Raw genomic sequence first — 17,890 nt, forward strand, 5'->3', positions numbered from 1 at the left:
GAACAGAATTGGTGATTTTCTATGGCATGTAAATGCTTGACGTGATGTACGGATTTGGAAAAGAGAAAACGGTCATAACGTTTTCAGGGTAGAGATTACTTCTAAATGGTCATAACGTGGTAAACACGAGATAAATGTGAGTGTGCTCACCTTGGAAAGTGAGCTCATTGATCACAATTAATATCTGTCTACATATATATTTTGTAACCCCAAATAATTAATTAATTTAAAAGAAATTGAGTAAGCACACAAATTAATTATAATAAATGTAAATATGATGTCGATATCACAAGAATTGCTGAAATACCTATTTAACCGATTATTGATCGTAGTTTGTAGACTTAATTAAACAAACAATAGATTAAATTGGAAATTTGATTAAACTAAAATTTTTAGTAAAATAATTATAGAGGGTGAAAAGAGTGACAACTAAGAAGGAGAAGGATTTAGTGTTTCGCCTTGTGCCTTTATTTATACTATTTCAGGGTAGAGATTACTTGCATCCCTAGTGATACAATCATACAAGGATAATCTTATTACATTCTTTCATCTACTTTATACAAGAACACTTAATATATAAAATACTAGGAACCGGATCCCCTTCGGATCCAATAAAACTGAGCCTACTGAGCAAGCGATCCAGGACGTTAAAATTTGATCAAACGGCTCAGATCACCTGTTCAGCAGGCTCAATATATATGGATTCGGTTCCAAAATACTACTCTATAACAAAACTAAAATAAGAATAATAAAAAGACAAACAAACAAATATTTGTTCTAAAAACACTTTCTTTTATTTTAAAAACACTTCTAACGAGTCATAATGTGTTGGACACGAGATAGATGTGTGTGCTCACCTTGGAAAGTGAGTTCACTGAACACTGAGGGCTGGTTTGGTATTGCTGTGCTTTGAAAAAAAATTGCTGTAAGAATAAGTGGCTGTGAAAAAAATCAGCAAAGTGTATGGTAAACTTTTTTGTAAAAGTGCTTTTGGAAAAAAAAGCAATCTGATAGTGGGTCTTTTCATTAAAGGAGCACTGTAGCTCCGTGTGCTTTAAAAAAAAGCCAGTTTTCCAAAGCTGCAAATAGCAGCTTCAGCTTTTTCCTTTGATTTCAGCTTATAACCCTTACAGCTTTTTTTCATGTGTGTTTTTTTTTTAAGTACCTTATTCCCAAACCACGTCTGACACTGACCAAACGTAGAAAGAAACGAATGGAAGAATTACCTACTTGTCCAAAATTTATCTTTCTAAAATGTTATTTGTGTGAAAAAAGTTATTGGGCTGAAAGAGAAAAAAGCAAAAGTATATGGAGGCCCAATTAGTTGATACTTGGGTCACCCGGGTCAATACCCGAAACACCATCAGTGAGAGACTGACTGAGATCTGAGAAGAACGGAGGAGAAAAAGTCCTTCTTGCACATTTCCCTTGCTATTAGTCCTACTGAGAGAGGTATGAACAACGACAATCCATGAAGATGGAAATGGAAAGGCAGATCAGAATCCCCAATCGAAATCCGACGGTCTTCGTTTTCCTTCTACTCCTTGTCAGTTGTCAGCTGTGCTCCGTCGTCTCCTGGAAGAAAGAAGAGTTCAGGAACTGTAACCAAACCCCATTCTGCAAACGAGCCCGTGGCCGCAAACCCAGCTCCTCCTCCTTCGCCGCCCATGACGTATCTATCTCCGACGGTGACCTCACAGCCAGGCTTGTCCCCTCCGACGAAACCCTGGAAGATCAAGACCAAATCAAGCAATTGATTCTCACTCTTTCTGTTTACCAAGATGGGATCTTGCGGCTCAGGATCGACGAGGACCCCAAACTTGATCCACCCAAGAAGCGTTTCGAGGTTCCCGATGTGGTTATGCCGGAGTTTTTGAGCAAGAAGCTATGGTTGCAGAGGCTTTCAACGGAGACCATCGGCGGCGATGCAAGTCCTTCGTCAATCGTCTACTTGTTGGATGGCTACGAGGCGGTGCTCCGGCACGATCCCTTCGAGGTGTACGTGCGCAAAAAGGGAGGTAATCGCGTAGTTTCTATGAATTCTCATGGTTTATTTGATTTTGAGCAATTGAGGGTGAAAAAGGATGGTGAGGATTGGGAGGAGAGGTTCAAAGGGCATACAGATACGAGGCCTTTCGGCCCGCAATCGATTAGTTTCGATGTGTCCTTTTACGATGCTGATCATGTGTATGGGATTCCTGAGCGTGCTACAAGCTTTGCTCTGAAGCCCACTAGAGGTCCTGGGGTTGAGGTTTCTGAACCCTATAGATTGTTTAACTTAGATGTGTTTGAGTACATTCATGATTCCCCATTTGGACTTTATGGTTCCATACCCTTGATGATTTCCCACGGCAAGTCACGCGGGACTTCTGGTTTCTTTTGGTTGAATGCTGCTGAGATGCAGATTGATGTTCTTGGAACCGGCTGGGATGCAGAGTCTGGCATTTCTCTCCCTACGTCACAATCTAGGATCGATACACATTGGATGAGTGAGGCAGGTATCGTCGATGCCTTCTTTTTCGTAGGACCTGGACCTAAGGATGTAGTCCGCCAGTACACGAGTGTAACTGGAACACCTGCAATGCCACAGTTGTTTGCTGTGGCCTATCACCAATGTAGGTGGAATTATCGTGATGAGGAGGATGTTGAGCAAGTTGATTCTAAGTTTGATGAACACGATATTCCGTATGATGTTTTGTGGCTTGATATTGAGCACACAGATGGGAAGAGATATTTTACATGGGATAGAATGCTTTTTCCACATCCAGAGGAGATGCAGAGGAAGTTGGCTGCTAAAGGTAGGCACATGGTTACTATTGTGGATCCTCATATTAAGCGGGATGATTCCTACTTTTTGCACAAAGAGGCCACAGAAAAGCAGTATTATGTTAGGGATGCCACTGGAAAGGATTATGATGGGTGGTGCTGGTCTGGTTCATCATCGTATTTGGATATGTTGAGGCCAGACATCAGGTCCTGGTGGGCTGAAAAGTTCTCTTATGAGAATTATGTTGGCTCGACTCCTTCACTGTACATCTGGAATGACATGAATGAGCCTTCTGTCTTCAATGGTCCCGAGGTAAGTTACTTAATTGCCACTGTACCATGCTTTTTATTGAGATTTGATTTCTTTTTAGTCATATATTTATGCCTTATTATTTCAATATAATATTCTTTATTGTTATTCAATGTTAAGGCACATTTATTAAGTTCAGTCACAATAAAAAAGGTCGTACCCAGTAGCATCATGAACAAATATATGATTACATTAAGGAAGTGGGATTATGTAAGGAATCAGGTTTAATTGCCATAGCGACATTTTTTGTCTTTTGTATTCGCTTGGAATCTCTCACTGCATTCTTGGTCTCTAGTTCTTACATATTATGTTTGTTGCAGCATTGATATCTTTTGTGGAATTTCTTTGTGGTTAATATTTTCCCATCGAATGTACATTGTTTCCTTATAGACTAGTTTATTGAAATATAATATTAGAATAGAAAACTTTATTCGAGCAAGGATGAGGTGGGCATTTTGGTTTACAGGCATCAAGTTCTATAGTTATGACTCAACCATATCCCTGTACTAGCCTAGTTTGAGCAGGCAAATACTTTAATAATACTGCTGCTTGAGAATAATAGGGGGAAGTTGGTCAAATTTGAGGTTCTGAGAAGATGGAATTTTTAAGTTGGTCGTAGCACAAACCAATGTATTAAAAGCGTGAGGCGTGGGGCGTGAGGCGAAGCCTTACGGGACCTTAAATAATAGGGAATTGCTCAGAAAAACAGAGGAAAGAGGTGAGAAAAACAGAGGAAACAGCAGGGTTTTAGATATAAGAGTAACAGACTTGGCCAAAACGACGTCGTTTTGGGCCAAGTTATTTAAAAAAAATTAAAGACTTGGCCAAAACGACGTCGTTTTGGACCAAGTCTTTAAAAAACAAAAAAAAAACCCTCCTTCTCCGCGGTCGTCTTCCTCGTGAAGACGCCGCACACCTGCAACCCTAAACCCAGATGGCAGAGCTTGAAAACAGAGCATTCGACTTCGATTTTGGGTCGGGGATGGATCTGGGAACGCCCTCCAACCGCCTTTAGGCGCGCCTCAGCCGCCTAGTCTCGCCTTGACCACGCCTCGGCGAGTTTTCGCCCACTCCCACTGGGCAGAGGCGTTATCACTCCCGCCCCGCCTCCAAAGCCGTCTAGGCGTGCCTCGGGGCGCGTCTTTTAAAACATTGGCACAAACTGAAAATCCGGAACATACAAATGAATTTAACATTGATTTCTTTTCTTTACTTGTAAACCTTCTATTCAAATGTATGCTTAATTTAGGTGAATTACACTCAAGATTTCTTACCAATACTGTCTTCTATATTAGTTATGATGTCTAAATTTGCAATGGATTTAGGATTAACTTGTGGCTTCTTAGACTGGTTTGGAACTGATAACTGTATGTCTAACTCTGCGAATTAACTTTGGCCTATTGGTTGAAAACAAACAAGCGTACTAAACTCCTTGTTAGACTAGCCTAAATGCAGTCTCTAAAGCTTGAAATCAGCTCAATAATTTTTCCAAGTCAGACACCAGTACAACTTAAGTTCTTAAACTCCCTGGGAATCACTTACTGTGGATTTTGGAGTTTATAGTCCTGTATTGCTTATTTTATGTCTTGGTCCATTGTCAATAAAAGGATAGGCTTTAGCTCGTTTATGAACTATTAGTGAGACAATATGTGACTGACTAAGAATGAAATCAACCTGAAAGGATTAGAGAAACACTCTCAATTTTTCATTTTTTGCTGATGCTGCATTAGAGGACCATAGGAAATTGTGATTACTGAGTGTTTATGACTTGTTTGGTTAGCCCCTTTTTTTCGTTAATTTTAATTTCTAGTATACCATCTAACCATCTCATGATTGTTGACCATGACCAGGTTACAATGCCTAGAGATGCTTTACATGTCGAAGGTGTAGAACATCGAGAGTTACACAATGCCTATGGGTACTACTTTCACATGGCTACAGCAGATGGGCTTGTGAAGCGAGGTGATGGAAGGGATAGACCTTTTGTTTTATCGAGAGCAGTATTTGCTGGAAGTCAAAGGCATGGAGCAATATGGACAGGAGATAATTCAGCTGATTGGGATCACCTTAGGGTTTCAGTTCCAATGGTTTTGACGCTTGGTATTACTGGGATCTCATTCTCAGGTATCAAAAGCAATATTTTTGTATTAACATGAAGTTTCTTTTTCAACTGGTGCTCATGGCTGTAATGTTGTTACAGGTGCTGATGTTGGTGGTTTCTTTGGCAATCCAGAACCTGAGTTGTTAGTTCGTTGGTATCAGTTAGGAGCATACTATCCATTTTTCAGAGCCCATGCCCATCATGACACCAAAAGGCGAGAACCATGGTTATTTGGGTAGGAGTTCCCCTCTATAAGATGATTTTTGCCATTTTAGAATGTTCTCTATCAAGTGAATATCGTACTATCTAATTCAGACATAGGCCAACTTATATTGATTTAATTTCTCTTTGAAAGAAATGAAATGGAATATTTGTAGTACTTTTGGTGGGCAAGAATTCTATGATGGTTAAGTGCCTTTAGATGAACAGTGCTGTGATACTTATGCAATATGACCTGTTGATGCTGCATGAGGGATGTTAAACAACATAGCGTAAACTTTGGACTTTGGAGTAGACATGATTGTCATCATTTTATATGATCAGATTGCTTGCTTGGTCATGTTTCTTGTGAACATTTTAATGTCTAGAAAGATGATATTATTATTGCTTGAAATGTCACAGGAATCATAACCTGCTCAATGAAAAACTGAAACGTGTTTCTATCTGATTGAAAATTTGATAGGAACATTGCTGGTATAGGATATTACCATATTTATCACTTAAATCACTCAATGGTCTTTACCTTGATTACAGGGAAAAAAATACTGAACGTATTAGGGAGGCCATACACACTCGTTACATGTTGCTTCCATATTTCTACACATTATTTAGAGAGGCAAACACAACTGGTGTTCCAGTTATTCGTCCATTATGGATGGAGTTCCCTTCTGAAGAAGCTACTTTCAGCAATGATGAGGCTTTCATGATTGGAAGCAGTCTTCTGGTGCAAGGGATTTATACAGAGGTAGTATAGAGGCTGATATTACTCATTCATTTAGCTTTCTTCCCGTCTATCTGTTTTTGTGTTCTCCACTTTTGATACTGTTGCCATGATTTTACTTTGTTGTACTAGCGTGCAAGACATGCTTCAGTGTATTTGCCTGGGAAGGAATTATGGTATGACACAAAAACTGGAGTCACATACAAGGGTGGTAAAACCTATAAGTTGGACGTTAATGAAGAAAGTATTCCTGCTTTCCAAAGGGCTGGAACCATCATACCAAGGAAAGACCGGTTTCGTCGAAGTTCCACACGGATGGTGAATGATCCATACACACTGGTATGTTTTTGACTTTAAAGTTAAGGATATTTGATTATAATAGATAAGCTTTTGTATGTATAGAAGTTAGAACAAGGATTTCTGCATCTTTGATATAAAAATATCCATTAATGAAAGATGTAAATCCATTTGAGGGCTCATTGGTTGTCTATTTCCTATCCTTGCTTGAATCCCAGTCTCTTAGGTAAGCATCAAAGAAGATCCTCAGTTTTTAGTGTTTCCGCAAACTTCATCATGTCGAGAACATAGTTGAACTTCATCACGTTGATGAAATAGTTCCTGCCCATACGTCTGAGATGAACAATTTAGCAAGAAAATCTAGAGGGTGTGGCTTTTAAGATTGGGGGTTACTTCTGTATGGGTCCTAGTCATGGTCAATAGAAATCCACTTTTTTGCACACATGTCCAGCCTATGCCAATTTGTTTACATGTTTTAATTGAAATACGATTTAACTGTGAAGTTGAACACTCTTGTTGTTTCTTTCTGTAGTACCTTTTTCTAGTGAACTTTTCTTTGTAGCATGAAAAGTGTACGCTGTAGAGTGGATGGTTGTAATTTTTTTGTACATGCTGCAGGTGATAGCACTTAATAGTTCACAAGCAGCCGAAGGTGAACTTTACGTAGACGATGGTAGAAGCTTTGGATTTCAGGAAGGGGCCTACATCCATCGTCGTTTTGTATTCTCAGATGGAAAGCTCACATCTCTTAATATGGCACCCGTTGCCCCTGGTCAAAGTCAGTTTTCTTCTGAATGTGTGATCGAGAGGATTATTCTGCAAGGACTCTCCACTGGGCACAAAGGTGCTCTAATTGAACCCGCAAACCAGAAGGCCGAGATTGAACTGGGCCCGCTTCTCCTTCATTCAAAGAAAGGCCCAACTGCAATAACCATCCGCAAGCCGAATGTCCGCGTCGCCGATGATTGGGTGATAAAAGTGTTTTAGAAATTTAAATTTTTCCTTGCATTCCCATGCAGTGAACTGATAAACTGCTGGTAGGACGTTTTTTCTTCCTGTTTTTTTTTGGGTTAAGTGGGATGTTTCTTAGATTAGTAATACTGCAGGAAAACACTATATCCGTCAGATATACGTTTCCGTTTAGGTGAGTTCTTGTTGTGGTTCCTCCGTAAGTGGCGAATCGACACCTTAATAACTCGACCTAAATGGCGAGAGTGGAATTGGAATTGATATGAATTTCATCTGATCGGTCTTCGTTATGCGACCAAACAAACATCTAACATGTTTATTAGCGGCTTGCTTGACCCCTACGCTAAACGTAATAATCTTACTTCAGATGAGTGTCGAGTAATCGAACTTGAATACGCCACCAATTGATTCCATAATGCAGCAGCACCAATATCAATATCGGATTTCGGAGGCTCCGGTGGGGCAGGTCACCAACGGTTGACCTGTCGATTAGAAATTTGGACCACCAAATTTGCACTGCTGGTTCCTGCAAGCATATTCCACCGGAGGACGAGGAGGACCAGGAAAAGAAGCTTGTGAATCGTGGATTCCACTCTCTTTTTGCAAAATTTGCATGTGAAAACCCTAGGTTTGGATTTTTTGCCATCACCACCGCCACCACCACTGTCTCTGGGTTCTCATCTCTCGTCTCCCATCTCCTGTCTCCCTGAGTGAGTAGAGATGGCTCTAAGCTAGAGTTCGATGATGAAACCGAGTTTAGAGGGTTGAACAAGGAGATCATGAGGACAATCTTTTTTTGGTGTTTGAGTACAAGCATCTGAGACGGCTGAGATGTCGGCGGCCTCGGAAGAAGGGCTTCGATGTTCTTCTGCCATCCTGATTAACTAATTAGAAAATTTAGGTTTGATGAAAATATTGAGGGACATCAACGCCTTTTTATCTAGGGTTCGAATGAAAACGTCGATAAAAGTAAATTAACCACAGGTTTTTCTCAAATAAATTCCCAAGGGAAAGCAAGTTTTGCTACTCGAGCTTTTCCGAATTACCTGTTAATACCGAAAGAAAGCTATTTCGAAAAACAAAAGCATATACAAAGCAGATTGAATTCATCAAACTCAGAGCTCAATCAAACATTCACATACGAATAGCTTTGATGTCAATACAAATAATGGTATATATAGTCAACAGAATGTGCCATATCACAAACAAATACAAAAATATAAAGTGCAAAATCTGCTCCCCCCCACCACCACTCACCCACCTAAAAATATGAAGTGAACCCCTGAATAAAGATGAGTGCAATACCACAATATGGTATTGTACATCAACCAGCCTTTCCCAGAAACCGATCTTTTGAAAACCCTATAACCCCTGAATACCCTACACAAACAATTACAAGAGACCAAGGGGAATAAAGAAAAGGGGAATATAAGAGAATACCGACCAGGCATCTTGGCGGCCAACGGAAGCCTCTCTCGATATATTTTCAAATTCAATCAAAATTCCACCATCAGCGATGATAAGTCTTTCTTCTGGAAAATAAGCGGATATTCTTCTTCCCATGTGACAAAGGATTTGGTTGCCAAATTACGTAACCCGAAGCAAAAGAATCACTTGACAGTTTCAAAAAAGCTCCTCCGAATTGAACTTGTTCCAAGCTTCCTACATAGTGCCATAATTCCAGGAGTGCAATTTCAGAAGCTTGTACAATAATACTAGTGCCACACCAAAATAGACTTGTATAATAATATTAATGTTAAATCAAGTAACTGAATCGGAAATAAAACCAACTGTTATGGGATAACGACAAACAGATTTTCTAGAATACAGCTTCATTTATAAAAATGTTATATACCTTAAGAAGATCGAACACTTTCTCGGCTATATACTTCTGTTGAAGATTCGCACCCTTCTGTTGTACCTTATCAGGATGAATGCACAAAGTTGCCTTCCTATATACTTTCTTAACTGAGGCAGCAGTAATCATATCCGTTAAAGAAATTGGCTGCCAACCACACTCAGGCCAGAGCACCTGATGGTCATTCAACAATTCAGGTCAGTATAAGCAGCACAAGTTACAAACTGTGGAAATATTTCAATATTCAAAGTACATCCAATGCTATCAAGTAATTTAGCACAATTAAAAAAAAAAAAAAAACAGGTTTTATATATGCTCATGGGACTAAAATTGACAATTTAAACAACTTAAAACTGATTTGGCATTCTGCTAAGCCTCCCTCTCTAACTGCCATATGCAGACAAGAACACCAACATGCAAACAAACAAACAAAAATCTAATGAGCGTTCTCTCAAACCTCCAAGCACATGCCACGAAACCTCTTGAACACTCTCTAGTAGGACTTCACCGATTTGGCCATCGATCATAAGTCATAACCCACCATAGAAACCATTGTTCCGTAAAGAATATTTCACAACTCCAAACCTTGACACGTTTAAAAGAAAAAAAAAAAGAATTGTCATAATGTGGAGCTTAAGGATGGCAAAATATTATTCCAACATACATATTGCATGGTCGATAGCAAAGCACGCAAGTTCCCCTCTTTCCCTGCAGCCCAACGCTTGATCTCAACATCTAGTGTTTCAGCAATCCTCTGAAGACATATACAAGAATAAACCATCAGCGACAACTCTATAACTTCATATGAGCTTCAGTACAGCTCAGATGCTAAGGCATGAAGAGAAATAAACAGCGTGCAAATAAAAGTAAACATACACATACATACAAAAATTGATGACAAGCAAAAGTACTATGCCAATTCAAGAATTATAAAATCACACTTATAAGTGATAACACTAGCTTCCTAGGCAATATTAATCACAGATGTAACTTTGTGGCACACAAAATTAGAAGGCAAGAAATTGAGTTCTATATCTACAAAATGAGAACAACTTTACATCTTACGAAAACAATGCCAAAATATTTACATCTTTGGTTGGTAAACTCACACACATAATTATATGTACACAAATCGCACGTCAATATAGTTCTTTATATAAGACACTAATAGTTCGTGAGCATGTGCATGTAGGAGAAGAACTGAGTTGGCTTAAGATTTGTTAATAGTCTTTTCCCCTTTATGCTTCTTACCACAATCATCCCTATTTATTAAAGTTGTTTAAGATTTGTTTGGAAGTTTTAACAATATATTAGTCTTATTATTGCTTCTAAATTGACAAAGAAGATTATCTTAGTAATACTGCAGAATTCTAGACTAAAGAGAATAACTCAATTTGATTCCAAACTATAAAGGAATTTTTACGTTTTTTTTCTTTTTGTTCATTGTTTTTGGTCATTCCACTCAGTATTAGAAAGCAAAAGACAGGAAAGACAACCTAGCACAACCTTAGATTGAATCAACTCTAGGTCAATAACAACATGCCCAAACCCATATTACATGCAAACCCTAGTGTATACATCCAATTAAACAGAAAGATTCAACACATAGAACACATTGGAAGAATGGAAGATAGAATTACAGTTCTCTCCACTTGGTCTCTTTGGGCTTGAAGGTCCCTCTCATTCTTTTCAGCAAGTGCTTTCAACTGAAAATCAAAGACAACAATCCAAACTTCTCAGAAATGATAACAAAGTTAAACATAGCAGAGACGTGTGTGCATTATATAAATTAGTTCAGATCTGAGGAACATACAGTGAGATTCACAATGTTTTTCAACAATCCAAACCGTCAAGCTTTTAGGTCTTTTCCCAAAGATCATCCTTGCAAAATCACTCCAAATCCAAAACTATTTACCACTCAGTTAAATGGTTGTTATTTTAGTATTTTCTTGAAAATACCGTGTTCCTCTATTCTTCACTACAAGTCTACAATCGGATGTCTTATTTGTTTCCACTGTGTCTAAGTTTTTGCAAGGATGATCTTCAAATAATGAACTAAGAAATCGATGGTTTGAATCACTGAAATAAAATTCGGACAGGGTCCCACAAGGTGTCCTTCAAACTGGGTTATTTGGAAAATCCCTCAACATAAGGGGCCTGGAGGAACATGTATCTTTTCCAAATTTATTCAAGGGAACAAAAAATATGTAAATCTAATGAAGAAACCACATACCGTACGCTCCTGGGTCCTTTGGTGTCGTTCCAACCTGGCTCTTCGCCTTTCTTCAGTCTCTCCTTCAACTTCCTGGAACTCTCCTCCAGAAGATGGAACACCTTTTCACAAAAATTAGGAAAGTTAAGCAGAAGCAACATTTTACAAAGAAACACAAGAGTATTTACAATCAAATAACTGAACTGAATACGAGTTCCCAATTACCTCCAAAAATTGCTGAAAGATCATCAACAATATTTGTGGTTGAATTTGCTTTCCTTATGTTCGAGGAAGTAGTGGTCGATGCCTTTGGCACTTCAGGCTCTTGCCTATTCTGAAATGGATCCTGAAAATATACAGCCACTAGTCAAAACATGATTTTCAAACGCAAATGAAAAAGAATTTTGCAATATTGTCCTTACCGATGAGTTAGCCCTAGGTCGTGGTACACTGCTAGCTCGCCCCATGCTGAAAAAGTGCTCAAGATCATTATCACTCCTTTGCTGGTTCGCCCTTGCTGCAGCAGCAGCTCTTTCGCGAGCCTCTGCAGCAGCCCTTTCTCGAGCCTCTGCAGCAGCCCTTTCTACCGCAGCACGTTCAGCTCTAGCCCTAGCTGCAGCAGCTCTTTCTTTTGCTTCCCTCTCCTTTGCTTCTGCATTTGCTCTTTCTCTGGCTTCTGCAGCAGCCTTTTCTGCTCTTTCCTTTGCCTCTGCTGCAGCTCTTTCTCGAGCTTCACTTTGAGCTCTCTGAACAGCAGCCCTTTCAGCCCGTTCTCTAGCTTCAGCAGTTACCTTGTCTACAGCAGATCTCTCTGCTTTAGCCCTTTCAGCTTTCATGCGAGCTTCATTAGCTGCTCTCTCTCGTGCTTCCCTAGTAGCCCTTTCCACAGCTTGTCTGGCCATATCCCTTTCCCTCTCCATTTCTCTGGTTCTCTCCCTTTCCTTTTCAAGCCTCCTTTGTTCTCTCTCTTTCTCTTCCCACGCCCTCTCAATTTCCTTCTCTTTCTCCACTCTACTCTGTTCCATATCTTCCTCTTCACCTTCCCTCTGCAGACGTTCGCTGTCAAACCTCTCCTGTTTTTCTTGCATAACCTTCTCATCCCTTTCCATCTGTGCTTCTTTACTTCTAGCAGCCTTTGTACTTCCCCTCTCTCTCACTTCCTTCGCATGTCTGAATTTAGCCTCAGCTCTATCCATAGTCTCTTTCATGGCAGCAGCAACTGAATTCATCTCCAATTCTTCACCAGCAAGGCCATTAGCGTGTTCAGAAAAGTTAGTTTGGTTCTTACCCCTGGCAAAATCCTCAAGTTCATCAATTGGAGAGTCACCCAAGCCTCTCGCTGCAGCAGGGGCTGACTTCGGAGCTTGAAAGAACTGTGTAGAAGATTCAGTAGCCTTCTTTCTTGCATTTGTGGAAGCAGGGGAACCCATTCTTGCCTTTGAAACTTGCACTGGTCTTGGAGGAGGAGGTCTTGACGGTGGTGGAGCACTAGTGGGCTGAGTCATTAGAGGGATCTCTGATACAGTGAGCCATACATTATCCAATGAATCCATGTTTTCTTCAGATCTTGGAGACCTATCCACTTGTACATTTGTTTCCTTAGGACTAGCATTTACATAGGAAGGTGGAGACATATTTTGACCAGATGATCTGTGAGAATCGCTTGAAACTGTAGGCATATCAAACAAGGTCTGATGAGAATCCCAATGATTTCCAATAGGGGCCTTCTTTTGAGACTGGTTATCTGGACTTCTCACAGAAGGCTTCACAGTTGATTCTTTACCAGTTGAAGCTCTGCCATTATTTGTGCTTGTATCTGCCCTTAAATTGACATTATCATTTCCCCTGTAATTTCTTCCCGATGAAGATGTTGGGACTGACTTTCCAAGGCCATCAAAGGGATCAATATCATCAAATGCTCGCCCAGTATCAACAGATCGACTATCAACCTTCGAGCTTCCTGATTTCGAAAGTCTACTTATTTCTTCCAAGGGGTCACTATACTGCCCTGATACTACAAAAGGATCTTCCATCACATTGGAGTTTGTTTTAGACACATCATTGGCAGTCGTTTCATGGGGCCAACTGGCCTCTGAGGTTGACCTGATTCACAAAAAGACAGTACAGATGCATAAATGTAACAAGATTTTTACTTGAAATGAACATGAACATGCCATTGCATTAACACAGGAAGCAACACAGCTAAAAGTGGTTGATAAATTTAAATATAAATCACAACACTGCAAGTAAAAAATGAATCAACATCAATTTAACTGCATACATCTCGTCTACCCAAGAAAAAAATCAACAGTGAAAGATCATGAAATTACCCAAAATTAGTCGGTTAAAAAGTGCATGACGCCTTCATGCTAATATAAGGTCAAGCTTGCCTGAAACTTTTAATTTTAATTTTTTTTAATTAACTGAATGTTAACCATAGAATACAAGCTGGATGGATGAAGTGGAAGAGTGCATCCGGCGTGTTGTGTGACCGCCGTATGCCACTAAAGCTCAAGGGAAAATTTTATAGGACGGCAATAAGGCTGGCGATGCTGTATGGCACGAAATGTTGGGCGGTGAAGCATCAACATGTACATAAAATGGGTGTAGCGGAGATGAGGATGCTTCGTTGGATGTGTGGGCACACGAGAAAGGATAAGATTAGGAATGAGGATATCCGAGGTAAAGTAGGAGTAGCCGAAATTGAAGGAAAGATGAGAGAAAATCGGTTACGATGGTTTGGACATGTGCAAAGAAGGCCTACTGACGCTCTGGTTAGAAGATGCGACTACGGGACAGAGGTCCAGGGCCGAAGGGGTAGAGGAAGACCTAGGAAAACTTTGGAACAGACTCTAAGAAAAGACTTAGAGTACCTGGATCTAACGGAGGACATGACACAGAACCGCGCGCAATGGCGTTCTAGGATTCATATAGCCGACCCCACTTAGTGGGAAAAGGCTTTGTTGTTGTTGTAACTGAATGTTAATCAGTGCTCTTCCCTATGAAATAATATATGCATAAGCTCAAATACTATATGAATCAATTTGCATATATAAGACAATTTTGTCTTTCCAGATTGTTAATCTTATCAATTCATAAGGTTGATTATTGTTTAAATAACTGGTCACAATTGTGACAGGAAAAAGAATAACCGGTCACAAACAACTGAGCCTTCTCCTTATCTCTCGTTTGACAAAACTATACCTAATTTTTTTAGTGAATCAAAGAGGATCATGCATCATTTCCCTTCATAGTACAATATGACAATGAATTTAAAGAAATAGGATTGCACTTTCATCTGTAGAGTTTCTTTTCCTCCTTATGCCGCTGAGTTTGTGCCTTATTTTCACCCTACACAGTTCAGGGCAATCAAAACACAACATTGCGGAACCAAAATCTGAAACCTTAGCTTATGTCAAATGTAAGTACAGCATGAGTATCAGACCATAAATGATCTTCCAATGTCCATATCTCCATTCAACCGATCCAATGTCACCCACTAAAAGTGAAGAATAGCTTGATCTATCACTATCATTCATCAGGACTTGGGAATAAATGTCGATTCAACACAAAATACAGTGCAAGCCTAATACAGAAAATTTAGCATTTTATCAATCAGCGTCCATAATATATGAGTACAAACTTTCGAACTCAGCGTGCATGTTGATCCTAATGTGGGTAATGCAAATCGATCCAAATTGTTCATCATACAATATTCTGTGCTTAACCAGTTTTCGGGTACATATCCAATAGACAATTTACCAAAATTTTAGACAATGCATAATTCGCCTCACACAATTGATCTAATTTGAACTACTTATGCCTGATCAAACAAGAAAATAACGTGTTCCCTAAACATACAAGCACAACACATACATATACATTAATGATGGCAAACACCAATACCTTTCACTAGGAGCATTACCGCCTCCAAACCCAGGTAGCAAATCATCGAAGCCGGGCACGCCCTTCTCCACTTTATCCGATCCTCTGGAGCCTGAGCTTTTCAATTGGGGCTCGGCCTTGCCAAACCCGCCAAGAATGTCATCAAACCCACTGGCTCTACTACTCCCTTTGGACGGCGGCGACGTCACCGACGAGAAAATGTCCTCGTACTTAACTTTTGCAGCCGTGCTCTTCAGCCCCGGAACGCCAACGAAAATGTCGTCGTCGTAAACGGGTTTATCGTAAACGGGCCCCGAATTCGTGGACGATGACTTTGGAACCGAATCAGCAGACCCACCAAACATTGAATCGAAGTTGAAAGCCGCATCCTCGCCGCGGCTCTCCAATTTACCGGAATACCGCGCCGACCCGCCAAAGATATCGCCATAGTCTTGACCTTTAGAGGATCCGAAGATCGAATCGCGATCGTCGGCGATTGACCCACTAAAGGAATTGGTGGCGCGAGCTGATCGGGAGGTCCCAGTAGATCCGAGATCAAAATTTGAGGGCTTTGATGAAGAATTAGCAGAAGAAGCAGACATTGGGGCCGATTTGCCGGAGGGCTTGAAGCCGAAATCGGAGGCCAAGAGACCCTCGAAGTCGTTCATGGCGATTGGGATTTCTGGGTCTCCCCCCTCTCTCCTTCCTCCTCCTTGTGTTATTGGTTTTTGGCTGTACAAAAACAAATGGAAGGATCCCTGAATTCCCTCAAAGGGTAGATGTGCAATTATATGAAAAGTTAAAGAGGTGATCTTGTTGCAGAAGAGGACAGGGTCTGTTGGGGATCTGAGGGAGAAAAACTTTGAGAGAGAGAGAGAGAGAGAGAGAGAGAGAGAGAGGAGGTGGGGGAGGAAGGTAACAAGTATCTGATCTGCCTCTTTTTTACATGTTTATTTGTTTTTCTTTTTTCTTTTTTTGAGTTTTGAATCTTTCTCTTTGTTTATTTGAATTTTTCTTTGTTTCTTCCTTTCCTTCTTCCTCCGCCTTGCGTGGTGGTGAAGATGGTGTTAACACGATGAGAGATAAGGAAGACTTGGGTGGCTATTTTTGGTCAGTGAGATTAGACAAAGATCTTGGGAGCCTAAGCCGGATTTATTCACAAGAGAGATTCACCATGAGTAAATATTTCAAGTTTTTTCTTAAAATTGTGTTTTATTAATTTATTCATTTAATGGATATTTTAACATTTTTTAACTACATATTAACGGAAATGATTAAATAATAAATATTTAAACTTTAACAGCACAATGATCAAAATAAATCTTGCCGTATAACATAGTAACGTTTTTAACCCTTTTATTTATGGGTTGAATATACCCAAAATGACCGAACTAAATTGAATCAAACCAATTAACAATTGTTTGATTTGGTTCTGTTTCAAATTCAATGGTAATATTGTTCAAAACTGGACCAAATCCAGCCACATAAAACTAGTTAGTTCAAATATAATTTCGACGTCAAATCAAACCAAATCGATATGCGGCCACCCAGTCTGACACGCCCCGACCCCGATATTCCCCGAATACCAGGATAGGCACGTGCTGGCCGACACCCGAGGGTGACGAAAGCCATTAATTGATACAAAAGCTAGGGATAAGAAATAAATACGGGTTATGAATTTAAAAAGAATGAATTAACAATTTAGGAACGTGTTCAGAGCATACAACTAAACCTAGTCACTAACAAGAATTAAGATAAGATTGAATGAACAAATGAGTGGGTCCTACCCCGAGAGGACTTGAAGATGCCGCTGCGGAAGTATCTTGATGCCGGGATTATGTGCCTTCATCCTAAGTCCTGAATGGGGGCGCAAAACAAGGGTGAGTGGACCAAGTTTATATACATACATAGTACGAAAACAGTTATGAACATACTAACCCCCACAGTTTAATAATGAAAACTACTAGAATAATAAGTGATAAGCTTTTCAGAAAACTCTAGCATGCCATAAAACAATTCATATATCAATCTGCAAATCAATCTCATAAAATCATATCAAAAATCATATCAGAAATCGTATCAGGAAGCATAACATAAGTTGTGCTGCTAGTGAGTGCACTGAATAATAATACTCCCGGCCCAATGCCTGCACCTCAGTCTCTGTGCCCGTAGCCAGAGATATCTCCCTCCCGGCCCAATGCCTGTCTCCGTGTCCCTCAGCCTTTCGCTAGGGATTATTTCTCCCGGCCTCAATGCCAACACCAGATCCTCGCCCCAGGCGGCATAGTGTTTACTAGGTACGCACAAAACATAATTCATCTCTAAAATACAACTTCGTAACATAAATTCATCGATCCTCTATACTACGAAGAGGTGTTCGAAAGTCATTTGAAACACATTCTTAGCATCCTATCGTCATCGATCAGATAGTCTACCAGAATGAGGGTTCTATAGAAAATACAATATAATGAAAATAGTTCAAAATATATATAATCAATCATAATTAAATCATCATGCTTCCTATAAAGTATTCCTCAAATCAATAATTCTGC

General features: G+C 39.9%; 2 protein-coding genes across 2 annotated transcripts; one reads left to right on the top strand and one right to left on the bottom strand.

Moving 5' to 3' along the window:
• Positions 1-1,356: 1,356 nt before the first annotated feature.
• Positions 1,357-7,660, top strand: LOC126601914 (probable glucan 1,3-alpha-glucosidase). The gene is made up of 6 exons (XM_050268687.1): positions 1,357-3,079; positions 4,927-5,200; positions 5,277-5,412; positions 5,931-6,141; positions 6,250-6,456; positions 7,033-7,660. Exons 1-6 carry the CDS (start codon positions 1,472-1,474, stop codon positions 7,399-7,401), a joined length of 2,805 nt encoding a protein of 934 aa, XP_050124644.1. The 5' UTR covers positions 1,357-1,471; the 3' UTR covers positions 7,402-7,660.
• Positions 7,661-8,470: 810 nt separating this feature from the next.
• Positions 8,471-16,243, bottom strand: LOC126601911 (auxilin-related protein 2-like). Its single transcript, XM_050268684.1, has 8 exons — positions 15,360-16,243; positions 11,876-13,556; positions 11,679-11,799; positions 11,475-11,575; positions 10,882-10,947; positions 9,906-9,995; positions 9,239-9,415; positions 8,471-9,045 (listed from the first exon to the last, which is right to left on the bottom strand). The coding sequence occupies exons 1-8, from the start codon at positions 16,004-16,006 to the stop codon at positions 9,007-9,009; spliced, it is 2,922 nt and encodes a 973-aa protein (XP_050124641.1). The 5' UTR covers positions 16,007-16,243; the 3' UTR covers positions 8,471-9,006.
• Between the last annotated feature and the right edge of the window lie 1,647 nt (positions 16,244-17,890).

The sequence above is a fragment of the Malus sylvestris genome, chromosome 15 (genome assembly GCF_916048215.2).
Source record: "Malus sylvestris chromosome 15, drMalSylv7.2, whole genome shotgun sequence".
In the NCBI taxonomy this organism is placed as follows: domain Eukaryota; kingdom Viridiplantae; phylum Streptophyta; class Magnoliopsida; order Rosales; family Rosaceae; genus Malus; species Malus sylvestris.

Excerpts from the sequence above, each read along its gene's own strand:
- LOC126601914 (XM_050268687.1), top strand. The coding sequence starts at position 1,472 with ATGAAGATGGAAATGGAAAGGCAGATCAGAATCCCCAATCGAAATCCG. Across the intron at positions 5,413-5,930 it reads CGAGAACCATGGTTATTTGG|GGAAAAAAATACTGAACGTA; the intron begins GTAGGAGTTCCC and ends CCTTGATTACAG. Across the intron at positions 6,457-7,032 it reads TGAATGATCCATACACACTG|GTGATAGCACTTAATAGTTC; the intron begins GTATGTTTTTGA and ends TACATGCTGCAG.
- LOC126601911 (XM_050268684.1), bottom strand. The coding sequence starts at position 16,006 with ATGAACGACTTCGAGGGTCTCTTGGCCTCCGATTTCGGCTTCAAGCCC. Across the intron at positions 11,576-11,678 it reads TCTTTCAGCAATTTTTGGAG|GTGTTCCATCTTCTGGAGGA; the intron begins GTAATTGGGAAC and ends TTTTGTGAAAAG. Across the intron at positions 9,416-9,905 it reads TGCTATCGACCATGCAATAT|GTGCTCTGGCCTGAGTGTGG; the intron begins GTATGTTGGAAT and ends AATGACCATCAG.